The sequence below is a fragment of the Pyricularia grisea genome, chromosome I, assembly GCF_004355905.1.
Source record: "Pyricularia grisea strain NI907 chromosome I, whole genome shotgun sequence".
In the NCBI taxonomy this organism is placed as follows: Eukaryota; Fungi; Ascomycota; class Sordariomycetes; order Magnaporthales; family Pyriculariaceae; genus Pyricularia; species Pyricularia grisea.
Window position 1 is genome coordinate 5310283 of NC_044973.1, and position 9732 is coordinate 5320014.

The following is a 9732-nucleotide window of genomic DNA, read 5'->3' on the forward strand; positions in this document are numbered from 1 at the left end:
TTGCCCCTTCAGATTTCCCCGCCAACTTTTTTGACGCTGCGTTCATGGGAAAACTCAGTGGGGCTTTCGTGGCAAGCGGGGCCCAGTTGGAGGTGTGTTATGTAATCAGTTGCGACAGAAGGCTGCAACTTGAGCAGAATGCACGTGGAAGTCTTAGAGGCGCATCGTCATATCATGTGCGACAGCAATTGGCAAGCTGGCAGTTTTTGTGATGTTATGCGCAGCACGCGCTCACCCTCTTTTTTTTTCCCTAAGTGTCTTTTTCCTTGGCTAAGCTGGAGTTTTTCACATATCGGTATATATCTTCACAATTTAATTGCCGTAGTATAACTAGTTCTACTAGATGTGCACAGCTGGCTTTAGTCCGCGATGCAAGATTCATCATGCCATGCCTGTCAACCCTATGAAGAATTCATCAACTTATTCCGGCTGAAGGTTCGTAGCACAATTAGTCGGGAGAAGCAAGGGACGCGTGTGGAGCGCCGGCGCGGGTGAAATCGGAGCCGTGTTCCCATGGACCCTTATCAACGGAAGGAGCAAGACAAAAGTGGAGTCCCTACAGTGCCCGTGATAATATATCCCACATTATTAGACAGTGCGACACTAACCTGACCGTTGGGCCAAGCTTTGATTGATGCTGTGCTACAGACGTCGAGAAATTTGTAGCTTCAGCTGCAGGCTTGTGACGTGACGAAAAGTGCATTCGCTGAGACGTTCTATCTTCCACCTGCATATACCGTCGACGCCTTTCCTTAATTCCTACTTACTAAATTGAAGTCTACATCAAACAGAAAGATGCAGGCTATTTCCAGACAACTCCGCCCCAGTGGCGCTGTCCTGCGCCAGATCTCGACGAGGACATACAGCTCATCGGCCAGCCCCTACGCAGCCACCATCAACAACCTGAGGATCAACAGCGACACCAAGGTCCTTTTCCAGGGCTTCACCGGAAAACAGGGAACGTGAGTTTAGGCCAGAATATGAGCTTGCGCTCCTGTTTTACGTGCAGACATGCGATGCATTTTGTTCGACCATAGCTGACACGAAGCCCATCCGATCTTTAGTTTCCACGCACAACAAGCCATTGACTATGGTATGATAAGCGCGCCCAAAGCATCAAATGCTTAACCTCGATTTCGAATCGACCTGCGCTAACATACGGAACACTATATCAGGCACCAAGGTTGTTGGTGGCACAAACCCCAAGAAGGCCGGCCAGACGCACCTCGACCTTCCCGTCTTTGCAAACGTTGCCGATGGTGTCAAGCAGACTGGCGCAAATGCCACCGCAATCTTTGTGCCGTAAGGATAAACTTGAAAGCCACAGATTTCCACACACAGTTTGCTGACATAAATTTCAAGTCCTCCTTTGGCCGCCGCCGGCATAGAAGAGGCCGTTGCTGCCGAGGTTCCTCTCGTGGTTTGCATCACGGAAGGCATTCCTCAACATGGTGCGTTGGGCCCAATGACTTGTTTCAAAACACGTGAATTATCGAGGCATATAACTGACATCCATATGCAGACATGGTTCGCATCACCTCGATCCTCAAGTCCCAGAGCAAGACGCGCCTCGTCGGCCCCAACTGCCCTGGTATCATCGCTCCTGGCCAGTGCAAGATCGGTATCATGCCCGGTTTCATCCACAAGCGCGGCCGCATCGGTATTGTCAGCAGATCCGGCACCCTGACCTACGAGGCCGTCAACCAGACCACCCAGGCTGGTCTCGGCCAGTCGCTCGTCGTCGGTATCGGTGGTGACCCCTTCAGCGGCACCAACTTCATCGACTGCCTGAAGGTCTTCCTCCAGGATGGCGAGACCGACGGTATCATCATGATTGGTGAGATTGGTGGTTCCGCTGAAGAGGAGGCCGCCGACTTCCTGCGTGCCAACAACACCGTCAACGGAGGCAAGCCCGTCGTCTCCTTCATTGCCGGTATCTCGGCTCCCGCTGGCCGCCGCATGGGTCACGCCGGTGCCATTGTCTCGGGCGGCAAGGGTGGTGCCGACTCCAAGATCAAGGCCCTCGAGGCTGCTGGCGTCATTGTTGAGCCCTCTCCCGCTGGTCTGGGCAAGGCTCTCCGCGACGAGTTCGTCAGGCGTGATCTGTTGTAATAATATTTCTCTCGATTCTTGAGATTGCTCGGTGGAGGAAGAGGAAAAGCCGGTGATTTGTGCAACAGCATAGTATTATTATTTTTTCCTTGTTTGTCAACTGGCGCACAAGCTGTGGATATATTTGGCTTTCTACAATATCGCGTCAACTTTCGCATTTGGGCAACTAACTTAGACGGCGGGATTGAGCAACGGCAAATTACTGAGGTATACAACCATTTCAACGCTACCATTTCATACTCTGCGACGGGGCACTAATATGTTATCCAAGTCGTTTGCTTGTTGTGACGTCGGGTTTCCTTTGTCGATATTGCTCCCTGTTGGCATTTGTTTCTTTCATTGGGCTACTGCTCTCTCCTTTCCTGTGATGTCAACTTGGGCGGTGTCAAGACTTGCTGATTCCATTCTGGTATACAGGTTAGCAGATTGTCTTTGGTGTTCTTCAGTCAAACTCATATACCTGTGACAACTTGTAGCTCACCTTTTCTACGATATCCCTCACTTTCTCCGATGTCATTGTTTTGCGCTTTGTCTTCTGCACAAATACCCTTCACATTCCAAAGATCATTTTGCTTCTCCGATCTGGCTGCGCTGCAACTCAGACCTTGGCATGCGAGAGGTGTCCATCCGGTTATTTAAACCGAGATTTGTGGGCGGTTTTATAGTAATGGCACATCGTCGATCTTCCCATTTAGATTGACCGGATGATGACTTTCCAGGGCAAGTCACATCGGATCCGTTCTGACGTATTTTACCCCGACTTTCAGAATTTCTACAACCAATATTCTGTCTATCTGTTCTTCCCACTGGGACTCTGTCCAGTTATCCCCGCCTCGACCGACTAAGAATTTGGACCTTGGTATAAATCGATTGGTGGGATCCCCGCTCCCCAGACTTTACCCGGTTTGCCGACCATCAGAACAACAACATCGTGCGGAGTTGCGGAGCTCATTACATCCTCTACCATGGGACATGCGCATTTGCTCCTTGGAAAATACGATGCGAATCTTTAAAAGTAGGATGAACATACTGTTCGCCGCCTGTCGACGCCATTAGAAGGTAAGACCTCATAGAGATCCTGTGTAATAAGGTTGCTCATCATGAAGTTCATTGGCAGACTCGCTCTTCTCCTCACATCTACGATGGCTGCCATTGCTGCAGCGCAGTCGCCGGCGAATCAGACATACACCAACCCTGTCATTCCCGGTTGGCACTCAGACCCGTCATGTATCCGTACGCCTGATGGAATCTTCCTTTGTGTTGCTTCGACCTTTGTTGCATTCCCCGGTCTGCCAATCTACGCTTCACGGAACTTGGTCGACTGGAAACTGGTCAGCCATGTCTGGAGTCGCGAGTCCCAACTCCCCGGAATCTCATGGAGCACCTTCAACCAGATGGGTGGCATGTACGCGGCGACCATCAGGATGCACGAGGGAACCTACTACGTTGCTTGCGAGTACCTAAATGCTGAGTCGGTCAACGAGGTGCTCCTCGGTGTTCTCTTCAAAACCACGGACCCCTTTTCCGACGAGGCTTGGAGTGACCCTGTGCTCTTCTACCCGAACCGTATCGACCCTGACCTCTTCTGGGACGATGACGGCAAGGTCTACGCCGCAACTCAGGGCATCGTTCTCCAGGAGCTCAATATCGAGACGGGCGAGCTTAGCCAGCCGGCCATCGAGCTCTGGAACGGTACCGGTGGTGTCTGGCCCGAGGGTCCTCATTTTTACAAGAAGGACGGCTGGTACTACCTCCTCATTGCCGAGGGCGGCACCGCAACGGACCACGCAGTCACCATGGCTCGTGCGCGCAACATCACCGGCCCCTACGAGCCCAGCCCGCACAACCCACACCTGACCAACCGTGGCACCAACGAGCTGTTCCAGACAGTCGGACACGCGGACCTCTTCCAGGACGGCGACGGCAACTGGTGGGGCATGTGCCTCGCAACGAGGTCCGGACCGGAGTACAGCCACTACCCGATGGGCAGGGAGACGGTCCTGTTTCCGGTCACGTGGGAAGAGGGCGAGTGGCCGGTGATGCAGCCCGTGCGGGGCACGATGGAGGGCCCGCTTCCGGTCGCGGAGAACGCGCTGGACCTGCCGGGCTACGGACCGTTCGTCACGGCCCCGCAGTCCGTCGACTTCAAGGCGGCCGGCGCGGCCATCCCGCCAAACTGGATGTACTGGCGCGTGCCCCGCGACGACACCTTCTCCGTCTCGCAGGACCGGGGGCTCAAGATCGTCCCGACGCGCAGCAACCTAACGGGTGAGGGCCACCAGGACCACGAGACCAACGGCATGAGGGGCCTCGGCTTCGTCGGCCGCAGGCAGACGCACACGCGCTTCGACTTTGCCGTCGACCTCGACTTTGTGCCGCTGAAGAGCGGACAGGAAGCCGGCGTGACCGCCTTCTTGACCCAGTACAACCACATCGACCTCTCCATCATCCGCCAGGGCTGCGGCAAGGGCCGATCCATCCGCCTGAAGACCGAGAGCCAGGACGTCGGAGTAGAGCCGCCGGCCGAGGTGGTCCAGCCCGTCCCGGAGGACTGGAGCGACACCCTCAGGCTCGAGATCCGCGCCATCAGCGCGACGGAATACGAGTTCTCTGCCGGCCCGGCCGAAGAGGGAGCGGCCAAGGTCACTCTGGGGACTGTGGAATCTCGGTTTGTCAGCGGTGGGAAGGGGCCGTTTGTTGGTACCCTCGTAGGCGTTTATGCGACTTGCAATGGGCAGGGTGAGGGAGAGGTATGTCCCGAGGACGCCCCGGCTGCTTATGTCTCTCGCGTGACGTACAATGGCATTGAAAAGTAGAATGTTACTGGGCTGGACGCTTTGTGTTTAGATGAGGAAAATATTTCTGGAGCTCCGTATAATAGACACCATCCAACAGTCCAACACTACTTTTGAGTCTTTCGATTGATAATATTTAGTGATTCCTATTACAAACTATGATTGAAGTTGCACTCGTAGTTGCATCGGTAACATTTATCTTACAAGCCACCCAAGGTAACTGGGAAGTCTTCGAGACTCTCTATAAAATAGCCACCTTATTTCTTGTTCTCCCTCGGCAACGTCAAAAAAGATACCGAGAATGATTTTCCTCAACTGCAAATAGTTTCCTCATTTCAATATAAAAGGAAATTTCCGACATAATTCTTAGCCAAAAGTGAACCCTCCGCTCTCCGCACAAAGACAATTGCTGAACCAGCAACTAGAAACATTATCGTTTTGGACTTTGGCTCAGTGAATACTTGACGGTTAGGGCTTACACCGACTGGGTTTTTGCATGCCTTTGAGAAATACCATAGACGTTTGAGCACAACTGCGACGGTTGTTTGTTATTTTAAGCAATATTGAAAGTTGAAGGAGGAACAACAGATTGGCTTTCGGCAGAGAAACAAACTATGGACCAAGTCTTACCTCGTCAGTCTTAGGTTTTGATAATTGTATATCACGACATTCCCACTGTACCTGCATCAGACCAATAAGTCGACCATGGTATATAATTGGTATTCTAACCTAAGCAAATAGCAAGATGCGACCATTATCGCGGTGGCCTGAAGACCACGTGTGAATCCGAACCCAAAACCACCCTCACAGTAACGCCAATAATATGTATATGCCAGTCCCACCCAAACTCAAGACATGCAAAATGAATCGTAAAAAGAGAAAAGGTCCAAAAAGCTGAAAACAAAACCAAACATAGTGGCCTGCGTCATTCGTCACATGGCGTCGGTGTCTAGCACGCATCGAATTTCGTTTTCTTGTGCCGCTTCACTGCTCGCCCAAAAGCCTAGCTGTGATGTCGCCCATGTATGCCTCCTCAAGCTCATAATCACGGCCACCATTGCGGTCGATACCGACGAACAGGAAAGCCTCAACAACCTTGTCGAGTTCGAATCCCATGCTCACAAAGCGGTCGATCAGGTCCTTGTTGTAGCCACAGTACCTGCAGGCAGGTCAAATACTGGTTGTCAGCAATTCTATTTATACCATATTATTTCCCACGAAAGATCGTGTCAGTCATACCTTCGGGGATCCTCCGCTGTCTTCTGGGCTGCGATGGGAGTCTTTCTGACGTATTGGTCAGGGGGCGGTTGCGTCCTACGAGCGCCCGCGTACCTGACAGCCCAGTCGTGTGCAACAATCTTGAAGTAGTCGGGATCTTCCATCATCATCTTGGCGACTTCGGCGTCTTGAGGGTCGCGGGGATTGGGCGATTCGAGAAGCATGCGGAGAGACAGAAGAGCCATCTTGATGGTGCCCACAGGAGACCAACCGGCTCCTAGAGTGTCGAGACAAATTACCCCCTGGGCGAGAAGACAGCGTTAGCACCAACTATAATAGAATGAGCGGTCAGTAGCTTGGCTTACAGTTTGACTGCTGACATTGGGATGCCACATCTTGGTCTCAAACTTCATTATGGGTGACTTGAAAGGGTATGTGTCAGGGATTATGATGTCTACAACATATGTGCCACCCTCATATGGAGTTCCTGGCGGCCCCGGAAAGGAACCTCTGAGATGTGTGAGGTCCGACTCGTTGATGGCCGATGCCATGACGCCGGAGTTGTCTTTATCATTTTGAATGTCTTGCAGTTCCTTGGCCACACGCCGGAGACGCGAACTCATAGCCATGGCGAAGATTTCAAGGGACAGTCTGTCTGACCGTCGTTTTAGTCGCAGGTGTGGTTTGGTTGAATATCGGTGTAATAGCGTAAATGGCCTCGATTGCGTAGGAAGTGTTGAAAATGTAGTATTTCGATGCTCGATGGAAAGCGGCAAATCACTTGACCAGAAGTCGATCGATGCTGGGACAGAAGTGGAGGCGGTGGTGTGATATATCGCATCAACTGAGACAAGAAGCAATGCTGGCAAACGCAGTCTTCTTTGTCGACGTTTGAGATGAAATTCTATCTGAGGTTGAGGATGGTGTTACCAACCAGCCTGGGCGGTCATATGCGTCCGGGCTGGAACCCAATGAGATCCACAATCACGAACAAAGAATGAGGTAGGGGGGAAGATAGACCAAGTGAATGATGGAAAAACTGTATTCTGGGTATCTGTCGATTTTGTGATTGGGTTGGGTTACTTGGGCGTCCGACAAGTGGCCGTCGCCCAAACTCGTAGTTTGAAGTATGGTTGGATGTGACCTGGATTCCTACCTGGGTCGGGGTTCGAATTGGAGGGGCGGCATGGATTCGCACTTCGTCATCAGGAAGTGAGCTCCAGGAACCTTGTGGGTCCAGAACCCCTGCCCTTGTACGACGTGACAAGTGGAGTTGATAAGATTGTCCGGGCTCCCCTCCATTGCAGCAGGGTAGGTACCTTAGGTTAGAACAAACTCAAAGCTCAATCAAGCAAGTGTGGCTGAAAAACTGTTTGAGAATCGCTCTTAACGCCACAAATTCATTCACTTTCCACATGGTGGACCGTGCACAAGAGCTGTCGCGTTTACGTTGACGCCTGGATTACCATCATCAGAACCACAACCTGGAATAGTTGCCCCATCGGCTTTCCACATCCGTCACTGCCACATCTATCACATCACCTTCACGACATCACTGGGATTCGAGACAACTCGGCATTCCACTTACGAAATTAGACGCAACCATCGAAATAGCTAAGCTAGAGGTTCTTTTGAATCTGCTGCTCTTGTTTCCAGCGCCAGGACCTCTTCCCACAAGGCGCATCAGCGCACCCAACACCATCCAAGATGGTGAGTCCAACTTATAAAGTGCATATTATTTAACCAAGCTGAAGCTGACACTCACTACTCGCAGGGTCAAAACCAGTCCGGTATGGGCGGTGGCCAAGATGGCAAAGATGACAAGGACAAGAAGGTACGGAATATAATGTTCCAACCCCATACAACCTAGTGGACCACCCAGTCTGGTTGTTCCTCAGATCCATCGACACCCTTCTAACATTGCCGCCATCAACAGAAGGATAAGCCCAAGTACGAACCCCCTCCACGTCCTACGACCCGAGTCGGCCGCAAGAAGAGAAGAGGAGGCGGTACTAGCGCTGCTGCCAAGCTCCCCGCCATTTACCCGACGAGTCGATGCAAGCTGAGATTGCTACGAATGCAGCGCACACACGATCACCTGCTGTTAGAAGAGGAGTTTGTCGAAAACCAAGAACGCCTACGACGGGTCAAGGCCGCCAAGGACAGCAATGCTCCCGCATCTGACCTTGACGCCGGTGACCGCATGGCCGACGAGCGTGGCCGTGTCGACGACATGCGAGGCAGCCCAATGGGAGTTGGTACCCTGGAGGAGATGATCGACGACGACCATGCTATTGTTTCAAGCACTACGGGTCCAGAGTACTATGTCAGCATCATGAGCTTTGTCGACAAGGACCTTCTCGAGCCCGGCGCCAGCGTACTACTGCACCACAAGAGCGTCAGTATTGTTGGTGTTCTGACCGATGACGCTGACCCCTTGGTCAGTGTGATGAAGTTGGACAAGGCGCCAACCGAGTCTTATGCCGATATCGGTGGTTTGGAGCAACAGATCCAGGAAGTCCGGGAGTCAGTCGAGCTGCCTCTGCTACATCCGGAACTCTACGAGGAGATGGGTATCAAGCCACCCAAGGGTGTCATTCTTTACGGAGCTCCCGGTACAGGAAAAACACTCTTGGCAAAGGCGGTGGCGAACCAGACTTCGGCCACTTTCCTGCGCATTGTCGGTAGTGAGCTGATCCAGAAGTATCTCGGCGATGGACCTCGGTTGGTGCGGCAGTTGTTCCAGGTATGTCACATTATTCCGCAGAGCTGAGAAATCCCGGCCTTCAGAGACACTGACCAATGCAACTCAGGTTGCCGCTGAAAACGCCCCCTCCATTGTGTTCATCGACGAAATTGATGCTATTGGCACCAAGAGATACGACTCGACATCCGGAGGTGAGCGTGAGGTACAACGTACCATGTTGGAGCTGCTCAACCAACTTGACGGTTTCGACGACCGCGGTGACGTAAAGGTCATTATGGCCACCAACAAGATTGAGACGCTCGACCCGGCCCTGATCAGACCCGGCCGTATCGACAGAAAGATCTTGTTCGAGAACCCTGACCAGAACACCAAGCGCAAGATCTTTACCCTGCACACCTCCAAGATGTCTCTCAACGAGGATGTCGACCTGGAAGAGTTCATTGCGCAGAAGGATGACCTGTCTGGTGCCGACATCAAGGCCATCTGCTCTGAGGCTGGTCTGATGGCGTTGCGGGAGAGGAGAATGCGTGTCCAGATGGCCGACTTCCGCGCTGCCAGGGAGAGGGTTCTGCGTACCAAGCAAGAGGGCGAGCCCGAGGGACTTTACCTGTAATTGTACCAGAAATACTTGGGATTTGACATGCCGTTGGGAACCTGTATTTTTTGGCTGGAAAGGTGGAGTGGATAGTGGTTTCATAGAGAAGCAAGTTATAGACGATAAATCCAACGCAACTTCTGCTCTCCAGGGACGGCAGTATCCCGCGCACCATGATATTTGCTATATGTTCATCTCGATTCTTCTAGTCTTTGCGGCCGAGGCTACATTCCAGTTTTCCAATGCGGAAGCCTTCTGACAATCTTATTTCGTTGGCTATCCTTTCTTTGACCAACTCGAGTGCT

The 9732-nt window shown here is 52.2% G+C and overlaps 4 protein-coding genes across 4 annotated transcripts; 3 read left to right on the plus strand and 1 right to left on the minus strand.

Moving 5' to 3' along the window:
• Positions 1-690: 690 nt before the first annotated feature.
• Positions 691-2731, plus strand: PgNI_06583 (uncharacterized protein). The gene is made up of 6 exons (XM_031126605.1): positions 691-962; positions 1065-1093; positions 1176-1302; positions 1363-1451; positions 1523-2521; positions 2597-2731. The coding sequence occupies exons 1-5, from the start codon at positions 796-798 to the stop codon at positions 2110-2112; spliced, it is 1002 nt and encodes a 333-aa protein (XP_030982965.1). The 5' UTR covers positions 691-795; the 3' UTR covers positions 2113-2521; positions 2597-2731.
• Positions 2732-3212: 481 nt separating this feature from the next.
• Positions 3213-4928, plus strand: PgNI_06584 (uncharacterized protein; the record flags this gene model as incomplete). The annotated part of the gene is made up of 1 exon (XM_031126606.1): positions 3213-4928. The coding sequence occupies one exon, from the start codon at positions 3213-3215 to the stop codon at positions 4926-4928; it is 1716 nt and encodes a 571-aa protein (XP_030982960.1).
• Positions 4929-5577: 649 nt separating this feature from the next.
• Positions 5578-7261, minus strand: PgNI_06585 (uncharacterized protein). Its single transcript, XM_031126607.1, has 3 exons — positions 6491-7261; positions 6147-6427; positions 5578-6066 (listed from the first exon to the last, which is right to left on the minus strand). Exons 1-3 carry the CDS (start codon positions 6752-6754, stop codon positions 5892-5894), a joined length of 720 nt encoding a protein of 239 aa, XP_030982961.1. The 5' UTR covers positions 6755-7261; the 3' UTR covers positions 5578-5891.
• Positions 7262-7470: 209 nt separating this feature from the next.
• On the plus strand, positions 7471-9587 carry PgNI_06586 (uncharacterized protein). The gene is made up of 4 exons (XM_031126608.1): positions 7471-7835; positions 7900-7959; positions 8062-8871; positions 8939-9587. The coding sequence occupies exons 1-4, from the start codon at positions 7833-7835 to the stop codon at positions 9443-9445; spliced, it is 1380 nt and encodes a 459-aa protein (XP_030982186.1). The 5' UTR covers positions 7471-7832; the 3' UTR covers positions 9446-9587.
• The last annotated feature ends 145 nt before the right edge of the window (positions 9588-9732 follow it).

Bases quoted from the DNA above. Each gene is read 5' to 3' on its own strand.
- PgNI_06583 (XM_031126605.1), top strand. From the start codon at position 796: ATGCAGGCTATTTCCAGACAACTCCGCCCCAGTGGCGCTGTCCTGCGC. The intron at 1,094-1,175 runs GTATGATAAGCG...ACACTATATCAG, and splicing joins ACAACAAGCCATTGACTATG to GCACCAAGGTTGTTGGTGGC. The intron at 1,303-1,362 runs GTAAGGATAAAC...ATAAATTTCAAG, and splicing joins GCCACCGCAATCTTTGTGCC to TCCTCCTTTGGCCGCCGCCG.
- PgNI_06585 (XM_031126607.1), bottom strand. From the start codon at position 6,754: ATGGCTATGAGTTCGCGTCTCCGGCGTGTGGCCAAGGAACTGCAAGAC. The intron at 6,428-6,490 runs GTAAGCCAAGCT...CTTCTCGCCCAG, and splicing joins CCAATGTCAGCAGTCAAACT to GGGGTAATTTGTCTCGACAC. The intron at 6,067-6,146 runs GTATGACTGACA...ACCTGCCTGCAG, and splicing joins ACAGCGGAGGATCCCCGAAG to GTACTGTGGCTACAACAAGG.
- PgNI_06586 (XM_031126608.1), top strand. The intron at 7,960-8,061 runs GTACGGAATATA...CGCCATCAACAG, and splicing joins AAGATGACAAGGACAAGAAG to AAGGATAAGCCCAAGTACGA. The intron at 8,872-8,938 runs GTATGTCACATT...AATGCAACTCAG, and splicing joins TGGTGCGGCAGTTGTTCCAG to GTTGCCGCTGAAAACGCCCC.